At 41.6% G+C, this 22,171-nt stretch overlaps 1 protein-coding gene across 2 annotated transcripts in view; it reads right to left on the bottom strand.

Moving 5' to 3' along the window:
* Positions 1–7,747: 7,747 nt before the first annotated feature.
* Positions 7,748–22,171, bottom strand: part of NIPAL2 (NIPA like domain containing 2) — a 127,451-nt gene continuing 113,027 nt past the window's right edge. For both annotated transcript variants that reach the window (XM_075582654.1, XM_075582653.1), the window contains 4 exons: positions 21,283–21,371; positions 12,767–12,830; positions 9,507–9,601; positions 7,748–9,323 (listed from right to left, as the gene is read on the bottom strand). In XM_075582654.1, coding sequence (XP_075438769.1) covers positions 9,256–9,323; positions 9,507–9,601; positions 12,767–12,830; positions 21,283–21,371 — 316 coding nt within the window. In that variant the 3' untranslated portion in view covers positions 7,748–9,255. The remainder of the gene's footprint in view (positions 9,324–9,506; positions 9,602–12,766; positions 12,831–21,282; positions 21,372–22,171) is intronic.

Below are 22,171 nucleotides of genomic sequence, written 5' to 3'. Positions count from 1 at the left end.
TTCCCCAAAAAACCCAGGTACACCCAGGTACATTCTGAATACATGCCTTAAACTTTCCTTAAAATAGCCCCAGCATTTCTGCATTGATTAATGGCCCATCAGATTAACAGCGGGGGTCCCTGGCAGTCCCATTCAAACTAAATTGGACTGCCAGGGATCCCTGCTGTGTTAATCCTATGGGTCGTTAATCAATGCAGAAATGCCTTAAACGTGCCTCAAACTAGCCCAGAACATACCCAGCACATACCCAGAATGTAACCCGGCTAGTTTACGGCAAATGTTAGAATAAACGTTGCCTCTACTGTATGTTGGACGAACAAAAAGATCTTTAAAAACACGTATTACGGAACATGTTCGCTTAATCAAAAGAAATGATGTTACACATCCTGTGCCAAGACATTTTTCAAAGTGTAGAAGAGATGGTATTGAAAACTTCTCATTTATGGCCCTCGAACATGTCCCCCCACACAAAAGGGGAGGTGACAGGGAGGGTATGCTTAATCGGCGTGAAATGTATTGGATATACACCATGCGCACTCTCCACCCATTGGGCATCAACCAGGAGTGGGAACTTAAACATTTCCTGGTTGGGTGATGGGTGGTGAAGTGTGCAGGGTGTAGTATGCCATCACAGTTTATGGATAAGCAATATTGCTGCGCTTAAGAGATTTCTGAAAGAGAATTTTTGTTCATATATGTATAAACTATATCTGCTATTATTGCACCCTAATTGGTTATATTTGATATATATTTACTTAGTACTGTAAACAATAAGAAAAATGGTCCACCTTACCATCCCCAATGTATTCAGGATATATTATGCTTTATATGGACATATATGTTATTGGTCTAAAGTTAATCAGGGAAATGAATTGTCCACATCATCTTATTCTAGTATATCATATCATATATTGTTGTTCAACTGATTATTATTATTATGTGAGCATTTCAGCGTTTGTGTTTTTAATCCCATGTTTTTAATGGTAATAGGTGTTTATGTGTATATATTATGTTTTATGTATTTGGGTTGCAAGTACTCGGTCCCTTTAATAGGAATGACGTCCAATTTTGATTTAATTTACATGAAGGGGAGGCCCTGTTCAATTAGGGAGGTGCCAGTTGATACATCATGTCCTATATAAGATCCGGTACGATGCAGGGATCTTCACTCTTTGATAAAGTCTATCTATAGACGAAACGTGTCAGAGTGGTGCTACTGATGCTCACTGTGTAGTTTAAATAAAGTTTTTTAAATTTTTTCTATGCGTTGGTTGTGTGGAGTCCTGTGACCACGGTTACCGTTTCCTCTTCGACTTAATGAGGGATACATATACACCCCCTTCCTTTGAAACCCCCACACCACTAACCATGAGATATCTCTGTTTGGTTTACCCAGCTAGATGAATTAAGAGCTCTCTTGTTTAATATGTTGCTATGGGATCCAGGGTATACAGTGGGGGTCTTATACTCCCTGTGACCGTTTTGACTTTAGAGGCGGTCACCTAAGGTCCACACAGTCTTACACACTTACATTATGGAGGGCTATTAGTATATCCACCCTGACAGCTAATATAGGATAGTCAGGGCTCACATGCCTCCATTACACATCATTAGCAGTAGGGGATTATCCCTACCTTTGCCTTGTGTAACTCGATCAATATCTATGGCAGACTGCCTTCGTTAACTTTATTATTGAGATCAATATGATACTCAGTATCACCCCTCACAATAAGAATACGAGAGGTGACTGTGACACACTAACTACTCACACAGATTAATTTGGTACGTGAAGGGTTAACTTTGTCCCTGGTTGCGATCCAATTGTATCTGTTTGATTCCCCTTTCTTTCTCCCTCCCCCCCCCTATGGTGATAATTGGCCACTTCTGCAAAGCCACTCCCACTGGCCGATCTACATAAAACATCAGGGAAGGGGCTGTTCACTTACCTCTATCCACCTTGACAAAGCGCATCTGCGCGAAACGGTCGTCGGTGTGTGATGACGTCACTCAACAGTGAGCGGAGAGCAGGGAGGAGTGTTAGAGCAATAGAGGCCACGATTATCAGGTCGTATACAGCTGAGCCCTACTTGCAACAGTTGTTGCATGATCACACTGCCAACTGTCCTGGTTATAGGTGCACTTGTGATACACAGTTCCCTTTGCTGGATACATATGCGTCAGGACTTTGTGGCTTTTCTTTGCCGGGGGGGGAGCTTGTCATCTGATAATACGGTCAGGAGACACAATACATATCCCCTTTGGTGATTAGTAGCTTTGCTGCGCCTCTATTTACCTGTTTAGCCTGTTGGCTGTGCACTCTAGGTACAAGCTGAGTGTGTGATTCAACTGCTAACACAGCGTGCCTGGTTAAGTACAAACTGCCAGACACTGTATACATGACTGAGGGGATTTACACCTTCAATATAGCCCACAACCAGTCAGCACAATGTGCGGCACAGTCCCTCAGGAAGGGATATAGATGCTAAACCCTCTGTATACCATTGATGATACTACTAGTATTAACTGGTGTTTGTAGTGCTGTGTTATATATGTCTTACACAGCGTGCATGATTGAATACATACTGCTAGTACCGTTGCAGACGACAGACAGGTTATACATACATTAACTATAGCTGTTTCATCACAGCACACTATATATAACTATACTACTCTACCCACTCCCTGCACCCACTCCCTGGTTCTTTTAATATTTATAGCTGTCTTTGCATATGTGTTAAATAAACTGTTTTTATATATATCTTCAATATGGTGTATGGGTTTTTTTTACCCAGGGATTGAATTCTTCCCAGTAATTTATAGTAGAAGGGAGTGCAAATAGGATTTCTTTTGGGTTATCTCAACCCTACACCCTGTCCACTCATACTTACCTCCCGTATGCACCCCTATCTAAATGTACATACTCTTGATAACCTTTTGGTGAGCGACAATACAACCCTTCTCAGTATATGTCAAGCAAATTATCCAGTCCCACTCTAACCAGGAAATGACAATGAGATCTAGTGAAGGAGCATACTGGGACCCGTGTGTGAAAAGGCCCGGTTCAGACCGCACCGGCAAGAGAACACCATACATCCCATTTGTCCAGAGGACTCCTTCACCCATCTGCGCAAATGGAGGCAAAAATAGAGGGGAAGAAATGCAACGTCCTTTTTGATAGCGGATTCCAAGTATCCATTATCTTTTAACCATAGTATGACCGAAACCTGAAGCATTTGTCATTGTTATATGGGGCCTTTTTAATGCCAGCTACCCATACCTGGTGTACGTAGTGGTGAAAATGGAATACACCAGAAATCTTTTTTGTGAATGTGGACCCCCTTATGATGATTGCCTTAATATGTCCGGAAGTGCGAAGTAAGGCGGAAACTCGAGTCCTAATCGGGACATATGCCAATATTTTTATTAAACTCACGAAACGGTGGCAGACAGTACAAGGTGGTGACTATGGATGGACTCTGACCATTGACCCGCTGTGTCTGAAGTCCAACCAATGCATAGAGAAGAGCTATGGACTAAGGAGAGGAGCCCCTGGGGGGAGGTCAGATGGGTGGGGCCACATCCAGTCAGGGTACCACCCCAACAGTATACAGAAGATAAACACAAAAGTGACAAGAGCTGTTGGTAAAGAGTGGAGTACTGTCCGTACACATGAAGAACATGGAGAGGACTGTGGCGGTAGAAAGAAATGAGACCACCAATGATGTGCTGGTATGAAGCAGCACTGGGATGGCCCATTTGTACAGTGCCGAAGTAATGGGTCAAACCCGGCAGAAAATAACTGATGCAGGTAAGCTGTCCCCAGATATGTTGAACTTCGCAGATAGTACTGCCATTAAGCAGTGGAAGAGGCCCGAAGTGTTCTCCACCCGTTGAGTGGGACAAAATCACAAACTGTATGGGGCATTGCCACTTTAAGCAAATTGCGGATCCTTAAGATAGCAGTAAACCACAGAATCACATGTTAACAGGAAGCGGCGTTAGTACATGGAAATGAGAGATTTTCAGCAATAAGAAATGTGTAATACAGTATATTTTATGAAAAATGGCTTGTGTGAGGGCGGAGATTAATAAAAGGTAAATTATTATTGTATTTTTGTGTTGCATTGTTGGAATGTAGCACTGGTAGACCTCAAAGTAATCAGCAATGCACAAAGTGAAATAAAAACACGTTTGCCAATTTTTCTGAGAGGTTTTGCTCAGAGTATTGGGAAGCACTTAACAGCTCACAACCGTCTGCGAGGTTTAAAAAGTCTGCCTGCTAATAAATTTCCCCAAGATCAATAGCAGTTTGATTTCCCAAAAGAAATTAAAGTAGCAGAGATTAATAAAATAAAATAAAAATACAGAATAAAGGCTTTCCCAGGTCTGATTGATTGCAGACTGCATCCACCATGGAATAAAACATTCCCAGAGAAGATTGGGCAGAGATGCTACTCAACAGGAAGGGATTTCTTTCTGTGTTACAGCAGCATTACAGGTAGATCAAACACTGCAATGGATGCCGTTGGACGGAATACATACTACAGTACAAAAATACATTGCTTTGTGCTGTAAACTGCTCTGTAGATGACTTTGCACTGTTTAGTACTGTAAATATTGTAAGTCTTAACACTTAATTTAGCACTGTTCAGGTTAATAGGGGTTATTCATTTAACCAGTGCTGCAGACAGATTTTCCGTGGCCCAGGCCTAAAAAAGGCCCCCGTCCGCGCCCCAGTACATAGTAAAAAAGACCCCCACCCACTCCCTATACATAGTAAGAAATTTCCCCCGCCCCCCAATACATATAAAAAAATAGACTTACCTTAGGGGATGGCCAAGCCTGGCCCAGTGGCTGCCGGGGGCTCTGCAAGTTGGCCCCGACCTCTAGCCAGGCCCGGCTGCCGGTCCCCAGCTCTCCATCAGTTGCAGGCATCTTCCTCACTGTCCCATGCTGAGCTTCCAAGCTGAGCCCAGCTTACTTCCAGCATGCTGACATCAGAGAGGCACGTCACGCGCCACCTGCGTTGGAAGCTCGGCCTGGGACACAGAGTGAGGAAGAGGCCTGCAGCTGATGGGGAGCCGGGGCACGACTGGCAGTCAGGCCAGGCCAGAGGTCGGGGCCAACTTGCAGCGCCGGCCACCGGGCCCCCCGCTGCCACCAGGCCACCTGTCCCCCCCCCCTTGTCGGCATTTAACCTTCCTTTCCTCTAATAAAAGGGGGACACAAACGTAAAGCTAGATGTAAAGGGCTACAAGGCACTAGGGCCAGTCACTGAATAGTGCAGATTGATGCTAAAATTACTTCACTTAATATTATGTAGCCCTGTGTAGTTGTGGGGTTATATGTATTTCTCCTCCTGTGCAATAATCCCTGTTAAGGGCAGGTTGCCAAGAGTAATCATGGGGTTTTCCCTCACACGCCTGTGCTGTGCAGTATTCAGTGAAGGTAGTGTCATCAGGTTCTGTGTCCAATTACAGTGACACAGGGGTGGTGCCTATTGGAGCTATTTAGTGCACAGCACTTCCTGTATTTAGTGAGTGTCTCACCCCTCATGAGTGAGACTAGTCGAACCCAGCAAACTGCCAGGGCTCTGGCAGGTTTTGTGGCCCTCCCTTAGGGGAGAAGTGTGGGCGACTATTCCCCTTACTCCATCAGGGAGTAAGGGAAGAGCAAGGACAGCTTCTAGGGCCCTGACTAGGAGTGGTGTCCAGGGACTTCCTTTGGGTTGGCAACCTACTATGTGCGGCTAAACACCGGCTGCAATGATGGGCAGTCGGCCAGTGTCGGCTGTAATAATGGATGCCAAAGATAAAGAATGCTTCTGTCCTGATTGTGGAGTCATTCGGGAAGAAGGTGCACACAGAGGTTCTCTTTCAGAGACTCCTCCCTGCTACGCTGGGGATCTGGAAGAGATGGAGGCGCTGTACCAATAGTGAGTATGACTCAGCTATACCTGGAGAGCCAGTCCTGATGCCATCCCCTATACCATCGCACCACACTACACCACATGTAACATGGGTCAGTTTCCACAGGAGGGGGTCAATATGAGATTGGGCCAGGGAAACTCCGTTACAATTATATAGCAACTAAACGTTGTAAAACCCAGCAATATGACAACTTAAAATATGTTTACACTTTTTATAATATCACAAAATGTAGTTTACTTTTGAAATAGTAGAAACCTGCTGCTTAATTGTTAAAATCACTCCTTTAAAAACTTAAATTGTGGCTTTTGTAAATCCCATATTCAACTTGGCAAAAAACAGCCTTGAACGCAAAGTGATCTATTTTTAATCCAAGAGAAAACTCCACAGGCTGTTTATATTGGGGCCTAATCGTCATTATTTTAGCTTTAAAATAGTTTAAACTTAGAAACCCGAGTTCCAGATGTGCACATTTGATTTATTCAGCTAAACACTGCAAGGTATTGTTCCATATACTTTAGGACCATGCTAATGATTCCAATTTCTGTGCAGAGATACATGTATATTTGCCTAGAACCACTGTCAATGTATAAAAAATAAAAAAAAAGATGGTTATAAAATAAAAAAAAAAAAGGATTAAATACATGGGAGATAGGAAATGGAGTCCCAAGGGGTAGGAGTAAGGTGATGCACTGCGTTTCAAATGAAAAAAAAAGAACTAACGGATGCTGGATCGCTAAAAAAAAATAATCTGTTGCAACATAGAAACAAACAGGGATTTTGAGAAGAACCTCTGACGTGTTTCGCGCATGCGTGTGCTTTGTGAAGAGGTCTTTGACACAGCGCACACATGCGCAAAACACGTCAGAGGTTCTTCTCGAGATCCCTGTTTGTTTCTGACATGTTTCGTGCATGCGTGCGCTTTGTCAAAGACCTCTGACAAAGCGCACGCATGCGTGAAACGTGTCAGAGGTTCTTCTCAAGATCCCCGTTTGTTTCTATGTTGCAACAGTTTCTGCAATAAAGTGATTTTTTTTTAGCGATCCAGCATCCGTCAGTTGCTTTTTTCATTTGAAATGCAGTGCATCACCTTACTCCTTCCCCCTGGGACACCATTTCCTGCATCTACCTTGGGCTGAGAGCACGCCATCTTCGGGTTACCGGATCCACGAGGTCGTGAGTACTTCAGATTTCTCTGCCTTTTTCATGGACAATCAAGGTATAAATCACAAGTTACTTGTCTAGCTCCAGGGGTTTAATACTGTTAGCCGTTCCAGGGTGTCTGGGTCCCCGATGACGGGTACTCCTGATATCCCCAGCGCATTAACTTTACAGCACACCCTGTTTATGGGAGCATTAATGACCATGCTTTAAATTGTACTCACACAAAAGGAACCCAGATTCACTTTCAAGGAAGATTTTTTCCATCTCTTCATTGAATTTTTCTTGCATCCTATTATGCATTATGCACACGCGCACGCGCACGCGCACACGCACACGCACACACACTTATCACTTCTTAAGCCACCTTTATGGTTAATTTCTAAAATAAAAATATAATGGTACATAAATTATATGGAATGATGTACATTTATTAAGTAAATCCAACAATGATATATATCCTACAGTATGCACCTAAAAACATGTTAGGATATTATGTTCGTTTTGTTTCTAGGTACTTAAAAGGTTTAAATACATTGCAATAAATGACAATTATATGGTTTTTAGTACCGGTTTTTCCATGCTGCATAATACATTCTAGGTTACTTCTGCAGCTGTATGGGAAAAATATACCCAGAGAAATGCTTGTTTCCCCCCCCCCCCCTCTCACTCCCACAAGCATCAATACATCCAAGGCCATAGGGTTGGAATGGGGAAAGTAATTTTCATACACCAATAACTTCAAATTATAACACAATACCATAAAAATACTATACAAAAAAATATCTGGTTACAGTATATTACACCAGCACAGAATGCTATCACTTCTAAAACATGTTGCAAGAAGCCATTCATTTAACAATGTTCTGATGATGTTCGATCATATTTCACTAAAATATGCATACTGACAGCACATAACGTTGCCATTTTTCTTTTAAACAGAATTTGACCAATTATATTTTGCTACCCTTTCTATCGTGCACATATTACATAATTACAATTATTACAATAATTTGGAGTATGTCTGCAAGACCACGTCTATATTTCAGCATCAATGTGTATACCAACTTGTTAATGGCATTGGTTTCTAGTCTTTCACTTCCCGGGAACTAATTAACAACGCAACTGACCATATTTTTTTTTGTTGCATTATTTTTGAGACCAAATTTTATTCTAGAATCAAAAACATGCATCAGAAAATGATGCCATAGCTCTGCATCACTCTTCTGCGGTTATTTACAACTGTGATAGCCACGAGCAATTGTCAACACTAATCTAAGTGGATCTTTGTTGAAGTATATCACCGTTGAGTAAATAACCCCTTAGAATCCTTGGTCAAGACACACCTGTTGAGAACATAACTATTGCAGTTCAATCAGTTTACCGCTCTAGTCTTTTGATGTTAACCATGGATACTTGCAAGTTCCTATCATTCAACACATTTAGTCACGAAGGGTAAGTATTAATCTGATGATACTAAAACTCTTCTGCAGTACTTTTTTACTATTGAAGATATATGAAAAACTTTATAAACCTCTATTCTTCCATCTCTTAATCCTCCCTGAGAACCATGGAACAACATAATACTTCCACAGTGTAAATAATTTTATATAGCAACTGCATAGGATTTATTGTAAAAAAAAAAAAAAGGGACTATTCCGATTTCTGTAAAACCTCCTGAGATTTTGCATCATGTGACTGGTGCTGCGGTTTTAGAAGCCCTGCCCTCTTCCCCACAACAATTAAACTGATTGCTGGGGGTGGGGGGAGAGAGCGGGGCCTCCGTAAAAGTCTCTTACCTCCTCCTGCAGCGTCACGGCATCAAATGACGCCCGATGTTACATGGTGACGAGTTGCGATGACAGCGTGGCCTTCCGTTGTCATGTAAATGCTTCGCCACATGACGTCAGGACGCTGCAAGGGGCGGAGGTCAGGGTGGCAAAAGGTAAGCGCCTATAGGTGGGACAATGCTAACACCGGCCCTGTATACATCCAATGTTCTAGAGAAAATCCAACATGTTTTCAAACACGAAACAAAGTTAAACATAAAATAATTTGACACAGACACAACAGCGCGCTGAAAATGTTGGGCAATAAATAAATGCTTCATCTTGGTGACCTGGTTTGATTCTCTTTATCTCGTTTCTTTTGGCTGCTGTGCGAGTAATTAATTAGTCAAAGTCCCATATGTAATGCTGTTCAAATGTGGCTGTATTTTATCCACCAATTCCTTTCCTGCAGAGAAAACAAAAAGGAAAAAAAATAAAAATAAACTGATATGTAGGCATGGAGATACAATACATAACATGTCACTCCAATATATATTATAACCAATATACTCAAGCAAGATCTGTGGTAATTATTACTGTTTCTAGTGCAATAGTTACTCTACCAAAAGGCATTTAGATAAATACACACCAGGAATGTCTCCAAAGTTGATGTAGGGTTCTTGAAAAACACGTTTTTCTTGGTTTCTCGCAATTAGGAACACCCCAAGGAAGGACAAAAAGCATCTGCAGAATAAAGCAAATCTTGTATTAATCGTAACAAATAACTTGTGTTGTCAGAGGAGCCTAAATTGCATTACAAACCCCTACGGCAGTGAAATGGTTTGAATATAAGGAATAAAAAAAAAAACATAGCTGGAAGCTTCCAACAATTCCATCTATGGACCCCTTTGTGGGGAAGGGCTCCCTTTTTATTTATTGCTGTGTGTTCCAGGCCAAAATAAGCAGGCACTTTGCACAATCAAGAAAGCAGGTCTGTCAAGGACTTGTGTATTGTGGACACTTGAAATTACATATTTGTAGAGGAATTAATGTGTATGGGCTAACCTGCATAGAGATATTTCGTAAATATGAGTCAAAGCGCTTTATAATGTTACAAAGCAGTCTTCTGCAATAAGACATGAATACAATAAAAGTACTGGGACACTCGAGTCTCTAAAAATCTAAATGTATTGAAATAGTCCAGGGGTGCGCAAACTTCCTGCACTGGGCTCCCCTCCCTGCTCCTCTCATGATCGCGCCCCACCCCCTTACCTTCAATGGAGCGTCAAATGACGCTGTGAGGGTCATGTGATATCACGTCCCCATGGTAACGGGCGTCATTTGACGCCACGTTGTCATGGATACGCATGGACAAGAACCGGTAAGTAAATTTACAGAGGCCTACTGCTATAAGCGCGGGGCCTCTGTAACCACGTGCCCCCCCAATAAAGTCTCGTTTGCGCACCGCTGAAATAGTCAACGTGTTGAACTGGCTAGATGTCGTCCTATGGCTTTGAACCACGTAATGAACGTGTCTTGCACTGTGGATACATTTTATTTTGAAGGATTACCGCTTCATCAGATTTGTCGTATGCTTTATCCCAGAATCCCTTGCATGTCTCGCCATTTATTGGTTCTCTCCCCCAAGTAAGGGCAGTGAAACACTGGAATTAACAAAGCTTCATATGATTCTATTCTTGCATATTGTTCTATTCCCAGGGACAAGTCTTTTTCCAGAGGGTCATCCTACCACTTAGAAAGTTCAATATAAGTTTAGGGCGAGCCTGCAGGAATGTGGAGATATCTTACGTTTAAGAAGTGAGGAAAGCCATCATTTGTAAAGACTGGAGGGGATTACGCTTTTAAAGCAGCAGTCCAAGCTGACGATTTTTTTCTTTTTTTCTTTCCTCCCCTCCCTTAATATGTGCATCAATACAATCCACGCAATGATAAGTAATTAGCTAAGTGGACGATCAATCCGTTCTCCTGTGATCGATCAGCGAAGATTTGGCATGGGGGGGTCATTAAATGGCAGTGCAGCAGCAGAAGAGGACAAAAGCTGTAAAGTCTGTGGGGAAGATCATGTGACCAGGCAGTCACTAGATTCCCTGCCAGAGAGGAGGCAGGGCTCAAAAAGGGGTGTGCCAGAGCCTGTTTCAGAAGAGGAAGGGGATTTGACTATGTAAATGGTTGCTATAGAAATAAAAAAAATGCTTGTTACATTACAATACATTAAAAATGTCATTCAGAGTTTGAGAAAATACTTGTAGCCTTTTTTTTAAATATAGTATAGAACTGATGTATTATAGAAACAAACACATGTAGGATATTGCTTGGTCTGCAGCTTTAAAAGTGAACAAAGAAATCTACATTTTCATGCATGATCCAGTCAAGCATTTTTTTTATTTATTATTGCAGTCCAGGTTTATGCAGACTATTAAAAAATAAAAATAAAAAAAAACCCCACAAATCCTAGAATGGGGTTAGGGCTCCCTAAAGGTGCCAGCTGTTAGAGGGAAATTACTTCTGATTACTTGCTACAGAATCTTTACTGCCTCTCTTGCAGTGTAAGGGATCTCATTGTGCATTAGACTGTACCTGTATTTTGACGTGTGTGGTCTTATTTGCAAATCTCTCTTTTTTTGGCATTTAAAAATATTAACATATTAAAGGTTTCATTTAGAGCCTGTTTCTGTAGAAATTAATTCCTTTTTTATTACCGCCATAATTGTAGCTATTAATATTTAAGAGTTTTATTCTTATTGCTTTTTGGAGTAATTATCTTTGTTAATTATGATATTGATCGTCTTGTGAACACTCAAGCACCATAAATGGAATAAAATACGTTCTAATTTTCTATGCAAGTGGCTCTGAAAGAAAGCAGACACCATCAGTGCGGAATATTAAACTAATTAATGGATAATCTCTAAGAAAGTGCTGTGTTATAGCTTGAATTGAGTTAAACTTGTAAAGCTCGACAGTAATATGCTGCATAATATAAAACCTTTGTTCTGTTACAGTAATTGTGCCAGTATGAGTCATCATTGTTGACTTTCAAATAGGCAGCTAGAGGTTGAAGCATGGAGCATGTGACATGAATGGGCCACCTACCAGTTGATAAATACAGTACAGCACATTACATAAGAAATTAAGTTAGATTGTTTACTCCATAAGAAGAATACATTAGTAGGAGAGCTGAACCATTAGGACACAATATTGTACATTTTACAATCAGGAGTGACCAGAAAATGTCCACCTTGGTGTACTAGTCACTTGAACAACTTGTATGCCAAATTAGGAGAACTAAATACCTAACATTGAAAAATGATGTTTTACATGAATGGATTTGAAACTAGTCCAGAGCCGTGTTAAATTTGTGGGACACAAGAAACAAGCTAAGATCTCTGACAAGCTTAGCAAAGATAATTTACTGTTTGTACAACAGTTTGCTATTATTGGAACAACATTCTCTGTACTGTTATTCATTTAATATGGTATTGAAACGCTTTCCACCTAGTTATTTACTGAGAAACATCATCACAGTTTCATTGACCGTTTTTTCACTGGATAACTTGGGGACAGTTTTAGTAGCATATTTCAAAATAGGGAATCTGCAGTAGAATCGAATTTAAAGAGGCATCGTGTGTAACCTGTCGAATAGGGGAGAGTTGTTTTTTTATTTCCTACCTCACTAAAAAGAACATGCTGCATTGTAAACCCCCCCCCCAACTACTGTATCTCTAAAACACTATAGCCTCTTATACTGTATCGGATTTTCTATGAGAATAGAAATAGAACTTATATGGAAGTGGTAAAGTGCCACCCCATTATTTTTGGATTTGAAGGCAAGTCCTGATCTTAACCGTCCTCTCTTTTAGGGTACAGATGACCAGTCTATTGTGTACTTACCCAATAATAAACATGAATATATTCAACAAGGCTGCATCTTGGAGTTCTTGATAAAATATGACTCCTATTATGGCAGAGACAACAAAACCCTGGTATTAACAATATTGTTCCATATTTGCATAATAATTGGAATCTAGTGCTACTTTTGGTGGCAGGTCATGCCAAGTGTTATCCCTGTTATACTGGAAAGGTGCATTACAATACATCATGCACTAAAAATCAAGAGTTATTCCCATATTGTAATCGACTTTTGTTCCTTACTAGATCTATAGAGTACTTATGCCTTAAAGTCCTAATTGAGGCATCACTGACCTGTTCTTCAATGCACATACAGTATTTATTGAGCGATTAATTAAGTTAAAGTGTAAATCAAGAATGCTAAAACATGGTTGCTCATGGACAGGGAGAAGGAAATCATTATAGAAACCAAGTGAAAATTATATTATGTTTTTTTTCTCCCCCACAGCAGTTTTGAGTTCATTAACTTAATATAATGAATATACATGTATAGATATTTAGACATTCTATGAAAATATACATTTTTTTTCCTCCATGACTAATATTGAAAATTACATGGCTGAATTAAACTACAAAACATGTCTATCCTAGACCAAAAAACAAACAAAAAAAAAAAACTGTCCAACGAATTCAACCTACAGAATGTTACATTTAGACAGAAACATTCTATATTTCTACAGTATTTACAGTATATTCGTAAGACAACCACTCTCCCCCATCTCTCCCCCCTCCCCCCCACTATCCATGTAATCCCTTAAGGTGAAAAATGATTTCCTTCCTGACTCTAGCAATCGCAATCAGATTTTCTCCCTGGATCAACATCCTTCTTATGTTTACTTATTTGGGATATCTCTGTATTTCCTTTCTAAAACAAAATCTAACCTTTTCTTAAAGATATCGATTGTATCTGCCATCACAGTCTCCATGGGTAATGAATCCCACATTTTAACTGCCCTTACTGTAAAGAACCCTTTCCTTTGTTGCTGGTGAAATATCCTTTCCTCCAACGTTAAGGTGTGACCCCATGTTATACAGTATGTACTGTCCGTGGGATGAATATTTCTTCTGAAAGTTCCTTGTATTGATCCTGAATATATTTGTATATAATTATTACATCCCCTTCTTACATGCCACTTTTCTAATGTAAACAAATCTAATTTAGCTAGCCTTTCTTTATAAAAGTCTGATCTTCCATACCATGTATTAATTTGGTGGTTCTTCTCTGTACTTTTTCTAGTCTCAATGTATTTTTTATGGACTGGTGCCTAAAACTGTACGCCGTATTCAAGGTGTTGTCTTACTAATGATGTATACAGTGGCAAAATGAGGAAATGTACCTTCCGATATTTTGGTTTCTTAAGTCCTCTAAGGCAGCCCTTTCTCATGGTATAGCTCCTTCTTAAAGCTGGTAGGACAAGCACTTCTTGAAACAACTATGAGGGGGCGTTGCCAGCCTAGGTCAATTAACTTCTGTTAAAGCTCTAGGAAGCACAAAACATATTAATGTCCAAAACATAAGACTCCAGGGAGGGAAGTAACATGCCATAGAGGACTTTAACAGAAATATCAGAAGGTACATATCCACTTTTCTTCTACATCCTCTATGGCAGCCGTTACTCAAGGGATGTACCAAAGCAATTCTAAGATTGTTGGGAGGTAGTATTTATTTTTTTAGTATTTATTTTTACAGTTGGACCAACTGCTTGAAGCCCCCTTCTTCCAAATTTTGCATCCGCCTACGAGTGAACATCCAGTTGGTTAATGCTTAGCAAGTGTGTGTAAAGAAAGCCAGGTTTCTGCTTTATATATTTCCTGGGCAGAGGCCTGTGCTTTTCTTCCATGAAGTTGTGACGGCCCTGGTAGAGTGGGCCTTCAACCCTAGAGGAGGATTTTCTCTTGCCATTCTACAGTATGTGCCTTCGAAAATAGCTGCCTTAACCCATCTGGACATGGGGCAATAGACGCTGCCTGATCCTTTCTGGGTCCATCAAAAAGGACAAACCTAAAGTTTTTCCTAATACTATCAGTTCTTTGCACATATCTTATAAGAGCCATAACTACATCCAGATTGTGCCACTGACACTCATTGCCACAACATTGGACAAAATAAGGGTACTATAATATCCTCATTGATATGAAAGTCTTTGGTTTGAAACTGTGGGACAGTCCCTTAACAGTTACTTATTCTGGTGTATCTGAAAAACTGGTTCGCGACACGATAAAGCCTGGAATTCTCCAACCTCACTTGCTGTAGTATTGTAATTGCATTAGGAAAAACTACTTTGATTGGGAGTATCCTCATAGGGAGCTTGTGAATTGGTTTAATCAAGAAGAAACTAGTTGCTGTAGCACCAGATTCAGATCCCACGGAGGAACAGGGATCCTAAACAGTAGGTATAGAAACTGCTCTAATAAATCTAGAGACCTGAATTGAGAAGTCCTATTATGTGCATGAACTGTGCCATTGATGGTTTTGTGGGGCTTCTGAACAAATCGGACCGTCTTCACAATTTTGTGTACCGTGGACGTCGGGAGCAGCATTACATTTTGTATCGGGTTGAAAAGGACTCCGAAACAAATTGCAGGAACTGAGCTGGAACAAGCCTGTTTTCCTTTACGCTGATGGTCCATCCGAGTTCTACCAATACGTAATAACTTTGATCTTTAGCAATTTGCGCTGACGGGGCTCTGATCAGCCAGTCCAAGTATGGGACCACATTAACCTTAGTAATGCTGCAATCACTTCCATGACCTTCTTGAAGGTTTTGGGTGCTGTTGTCAGTCCAAAGGGAAGTGCCGTAACCTGGTAGTGACGGCCGTTCAAACAGAATCTCCGTAACCGGCGGTGCAATCATTTAATTGGTACATGGAGATACGCATCCTATAAATCTATAGAGGCTAAAAATGTCCCTCTTTCCATTACTACAATGACTGCCCTCAAAGACTGCATTTTAAAGTGCTGGATGTTGAGAAAGGCATTGAATGCTTTTAGATTCAGAATAGCCGAATCCTCCTGATACTTTTGGCACTAGAAACAGGGGAGAATAAAAAGAAAACATCGCCTCTCTGAGAAGGCGAAACTGTCTGAATTGCCGCATTGGCCAGCAGATCGTGAACTGCCTGCTTTAATCCAGCTTTTTCTCTGGACTGTTTGAGAGGCGTGACTCGAAGAGAAATCCTGTCGTTTTCAGGAACTCCAAGGAATATGCCTAGGCTATAATTCCCCCCTCCCCCCTGCAAAGCTGGTAAACCAGGGCGACCCCGGCCCCAGGTCTATTGTTGGCGTGAATCCCGATTATAAGCTCTGGCCTAGAAGATCTTGCATCCTGAAAACATGGCCAAGGCGGCCTGACGAATGATGAAAGGCATAACCTTTTCTGCTGGGGTAAAGCTCCAGTCATCTTGGAAATTATATTATCTACGGTTTTCGGAAGAGATGATCACCTTCATAAGGTAACGACACTAGCCTATTTTTGGACAAGTCACCCGCCACTCACGACTTAAGCCAAAACATTCATGAAACTGTCCACAAGACGTCTATTCAATCCTTAAGATATGAGAAATCCCTTCTGTCTTAATGTTCCCACTTCAATCCTATCTTCTAGATAGGCTGCCCAAATTCTGAATGTTTGAGATACCAGTAATTTCTGAGTATTGTTTGCGCAAGACACCCTCCTCATCCTCTCGGGGAATCGTCCTATTCCTCACCATCGTGGCGATAGCTGTATCCATCCTGGTATTACCCACATACTGCAATCCTCTTTAATGAAGGGGTACATTTTCACGAAATTTCTAGTCGTTGCTGATCTTTTATCCAGCGATGTCTATTCCATCTCAAGATGTCCTTAATGGAACTGTAAACAAGAAAAAAACGTCTAGCCCATTTTTTAGAGCCTAGTCAACGACGCCCAGCTCTTCTCTGGTGTCCTCAATATTTAAGTCACTCTCATTCTTAACAAGCTTGTTTATAGCATTCATGCTGAAGGACCCTATGTCCACGCTTGGGCCTCCTCCACAGATGAGGAACCATCTCCCAGTTTCAAAACACATGCCTGCTTTGAATAATCAAACAGTCAGGATGCAAATCCAATGAAGTCTGTGATCTGGTTCTTTTCAAAGATCCTTGAGACTGCTCTTTTTCCAAAAAAATTCAATGCATAAGCGAAGGTTTCATCCACTCAATGAAATTAATCAAATGTGCAGAGTTTCTTCCTCGGTCATCTTTTTTATGCAATCAGAACAAATTGACCTGAGGTACTGTATGTAGCGGATAGCATCATGTTGTACACTGCACAGTTTCTGTTGTCTGTGTGTTGTCAGTGAACATGATACTCCTCAAAATATAAACCACTCACAAAGGATTGTTGTCAGGGGTTTTCAAAATGGGCTGGATCTTCTCCAGGTGCGGCTCGTTACAATGAGGCGTTCTGTGGAACAGACATTCTGATTAATGAGCAGGTGCCAAATAGCTGCTTAGTAGCAGACTTACCATGCAAACTGTAAATTAGCCCAAGAAACTGCTTTCCAGGGCTTAACAACCTGAACCTCCTGCTGAGGCTGTTTTGTTTTCTAGTCCTCTGTAACTGGAGAAGGAGCAGACATGCTGCCAACTCTCTATCCATAATTTGACAGATAAGCAGGGAAAACACATGCTTTTTAAAATACCTGGCGTCCAGCACCAGCCTCCTCCCTGGTGGAGAACCCCTGGATGTGTTCCGGAGAATAAACAGATCTTTTGGTGCCTAAAACACACTGTCATGATGTCATATGCCGGCGCCGAAGCGCTGCATTGAGACGTCCCTGCAGGGAAGCAGTTCCCGCGGACACAGGGGCAAGATGTCTATTAGTGCTGAAGCAGAGCTGTATGCAGCTGGTATCAGCATTACCACAGCAGCAAGAAAGTGGCTGTTCTTGAGGTAAGCTTAGGGAAATGGTAGGGAAACCACCTACTCCGTTTAGGGCAGCATGAAAGCGGCCCTCAGAACAAACATGAAAAGAAAAGAAAAAAACGGTCAGGTGACCTGCCTCATGTCCTTCCTTCAGCTGAGATAGGACAAGAATAACTATGGGTGGGTAACACCCCCTAGCTGTAAGGGGAATGAGCTATCCCATGACTAGTGGCTGCAATAGAGGACCTAGAAGAAATTATGCTTTCTTCCACCTAGAGAGACGAAAAACAAAAATGCGGTGCACCCCCAATTGAATGTGTAGCCCCCTTTCCCTTTGCCTAAGGGACACGGCGGGCGACTAAGTGTGGTGCTAAACCTGTGAGGCTTACAGGAAGCCAAAGCCTCTGCTCCTGGGGAGCTATACTGCACCGACACACTTTATTCGAGCAAATACCCGGTATGTACCTGGCAGATACCTGGAATGCGCCGCTCCTCACCTCTGACAAGCCCCGTTGCATTTGCCTTCCCAGCCTGGGTTCATGCCTGGCTGATGGGCGGCTGATCTGTTAAATGAGGATGATTAGGATTTAATAGGCTGCAATGCTTCGCGTGTCTACCAGATGGCATAAATTCATGAATTGTAATGCAGTGTATATATATATACTGTGCAGTATTGCAGCCAGCGGGAATAAAATGCTTCAATCCCTGCCTGAAAAATAACTCAATGTACTCGGGCAGAAAACAGTCACAAACCTCAATACACCCGGGTATACCCGAATTCGTGGGACTAGCCAAGCTCGAATAAAGTGTGTCGCCAGTGTATCTCACGGTGCAGCACCTCCACCTATGAGGATCCCAGCGTAGGCGGGATGTATTCCTCATGGGAACCAATAAACCACTAATACAACCGGGTATGTATATCTTTCTTTACTGAGTCCCCAGAAGGGAAATAAGGCAGTACATACAATAACACACACAATAATACCACAATGCAATACACAATACCACAGTACCCGCGTGTTCCCCCCAACGTACTGAGGGTGCCGTGGCACCAATAACCCCGGGTCCTAGCTATCCCACCCAGTGTGAGGTAGCGCTACCTCCTGTGAATGTTGGTGCACGTTGGGTACCTGCCAGGGTACTCCAGTACCCAGGTGTAGCTTGTAGACTTGGACTGAAGAAGGTCCCACGCAGCAGGGCCTCCGACAATAATCCCCTCTCGCCTAAGGGTCCAGTCCGCTATGTGGGGTGAGCTCCAGCTGGAGTGTCTCACACAAGTGTCTCTGAACCTGCAGCCTGGTCCCAGGCCTCAGGTCACCGCGTGGGCGTCCGTCCACCGGCGCAGTAGTGCTGCTACAAGACTAATGGGAGGGTCCCTAACCTGGGGCCTTCCCTACAATACTGTACAGGATTGGCTCAGGCTCTATCTGGGGCCTAAGGGGCAGAATCTAGGTCTAGTCCAGGAAGCCACTTGCTCCCTGGACACTACTTACTCCTGTCCTGGCTCCCACACGACTCACTCATGGGCTCCCGTCCCGCGGAGGATATCCTCGTCTCCCCTTCCTGTTCAGAGCGTTCGCGCATGCACAATGTCCTTGCGGCGCCACCTACAAGATGGCCGCCACCTTTGCCGTGTCCTGCGCAATGTACCCTGTGGCGCCACCTGCATCGCTTCCTGTGCATGAGCCAAGCCTCGCCCATGCGCGATAGCTTTCAAAATGGCCACCGCCTGCTCCAGAGCATCGGAGTGGTTCCCCCGACCCAGAGGCAGGGAAAGGGCACCCGCTACAAATTAAAATGCTAAGAGGGTGATCTCCAATAAAAAAAAGTCTATTAGGTCATGTTTGGATGGAAGGTACAAAAAAGAACCACCCATGTATAACCTGTTTTACCAGAAGAATATCTTCTTTGCTTTTGCAGCTACTGCCCAACATCGTGCACTGTTGCTACCTGCACCTGCTGTCTACAAGCACTCCTAAATCCTTCTTCATCGATGACTAACCCAATTTTGCCCCATTTAATTTGTAAGTAGCCCGATTAACCCACAACTGCCATTGACCTGCCCAAGTTTCCAGTTTATCAAAGTCCTTCTGTGGAGAAATTACATCTTGCTCTGATTGTACCATCTTACATAATTTAATGTCATCATCAATGATGGACTTTGCTCTCTATGCCAAATCGCAAAGTCTTTAATAAACAACTTAAAAAGTCATGGTCCCAGTACCGAGCATTGAGATACTTCACCCACAACTTTAGCCCAAGCTGAAAAGGTTCCATCTATGATAACGCTTATCCAGCCTTCAACCAGTTTTTTAATCCCAGTGCAAAGATGTTTTACCCATACCAATTTCCTTCATTTTGTACACAAATCTTGTGTTTATTTATTTATAAAATATTTTACCAGGAAGTAATATATTGAGAGTTACCTCTCATTTTCAAGTGTGGCACCATATCAACAGCCTTTGCAAAATCTAAATAGACCACATTGACTGCATTACCGTGGTCTAAATTCATACTTGGCTCCTCAAAGAAACTAATAGTTAGTTTGGCATGACATATCCCTTAAATCCATGCTGACTATTACTTACTGTAACATTTTGTTATCCATAGGTTATCCTGAATATGATCCCTTATTAAATTTCCAAGTAGCTTCCCCACTATGATGATGTCAGGCTTGCAGGTCTATAATTCCCTGGTTGCGAACTAGCTCCCTTTTTAAATAGACACCATGTCTGCTTTATATCAATCTTGTGGTACTGAGCCTGTTTAAATAGAATCCTTGAATATCAAATATAATGGTTTGGCTAGTACTGAATTTAGCTCCTTTACAACCCTTGAGTGTACGCCATCGTGGCCAAGTGCTTTAGTTATCTTCATTTAAGCCAACGCCCTTTGGCACTTCTTCCTCTGCTAACAAAATGCTAGTTAATAAGAGGTTGTGACTTCCTCCTGTTGCAATACTTTTGCAATTGACTCCTCCCTCGTAAATATAGAGGCAAATCATTTATTTAATACCTCCACCTTCTCCTAATCTCCAATAATTTGCCTGCCCATTTCACACTGAAAGGGTCCTAAATTCTCTTTTCAAATATTTTTGTTATTAATGTACTGAAACTTTTCAGGGTTCATCTTGCTCATCAGATTGCCCTTTTGCAACTTTTGTTACATTGCTTATAATTCTAATACGATGCCTCCGTCCCTTCTGACTTTAAGAATCTAAACTCCAGCCTCTTCCATTCCATTCCCTCCCCTACCTGTTTATTTAGCCACATTGGTTTAGACTTGTTTCTTTTATATTTATTACTCAAGGGTATATACACTGTTAAGTGTGCTTTTGTAACAATGTTTTATTAAAGTGCTAATTTTTCGGCTGTATTTTTTTTTTGCCTGCAAGAAATTCATCACAATTTATCGGCAATGTCACAGTTTAAGGATTACCCTCCCTTTCAAACGGCAGATTTAAAAATAAGCACGTCTGACCCCAGATCAGCGAGATGAAAGATTTTGTTTTTACTGCAAAATGATGCGAGATACATAAAAAAAAGTATTTAAATTAAGTAAGATATATCATGGATTGCTCTCTAAATATGGAAATTCATGTTTTCATACCTGCTAATATGGCACTGGTTGTGAAGAACACAAAGTTTATTGGCACTACTTCCGTGGCATTGTAAAGTTGCATGGCTTGATTTAAGAACCTAGAACACAATAAAAACAAGTGTAATGATACCACTGGCATTTACGTTCTGAAACATGCTTTAATATTTACCATCATCATAAATATTTACACAGCACTCTATTCAGCAGGGCCCATGATTACTTTGTAATGCACATATACTGAGAAACACAAAAAGCCTCATTAAAATAAATGGCAGCCCCATTGAGAGCAAAACACTGCACAGGAAAATAAATAGACAAACTAAAATGGAAGCATAGAAAATGCACTTACCTTTAATGTGCACAAATAACACAATCATATTTTATATTCCCTGCTTCCCTCTAGCAAAAGTAAATTCTTTAAACTGAATTCGCATGTACAAAGAAATCTGTAGCACATATATTCATTTATGGAGGGCTATGTACCAAGGCAAAAATTGTCCTAAAATCAGGTCATTTTCATCTTGTTCCTCTATGCCTTCATTTATCTTTGCTCCAATTTTTGCCCTATGTGTATGGGGAGTAACGAAGGTTTCAGGCAGAGTTACAGGTAGAGATTGGCGAAATGATTGGGCAGGATTTGAATCTGCCCCGAATCAGCTGGTTCCTTTATCCTGGGGATATATGCAGACCAGTCCCAAAAAAAGACTAATCTGTAATGGCGGCTTAAAATGTCCTCATTTATTCATTTAAAAAAAATATATAGGTTTGAAGCAGAGGGGTATCTGGAGCTGAACCCCATTCATTTCAGCTACGGTGCCCCACCTGCTGAAAGATACTGAAGAACGATACCGAAGAACTGAAGATAGATACTGCTCCCCACCCCTTATGGTATCTCCTG

This window comes from Ascaphus truei, chromosome 2, assembly GCF_040206685.1.
Source record: "Ascaphus truei isolate aAscTru1 chromosome 2, aAscTru1.hap1, whole genome shotgun sequence".
Classification (NCBI taxonomy): domain Eukaryota; kingdom Metazoa; phylum Chordata; class Amphibia; order Anura; family Ascaphidae; genus Ascaphus; species Ascaphus truei.
The sequence above is the reverse complement of the archived record's forward strand: the minus strand, read 5'-3'. Positions and strand labels throughout refer to the sequence as shown.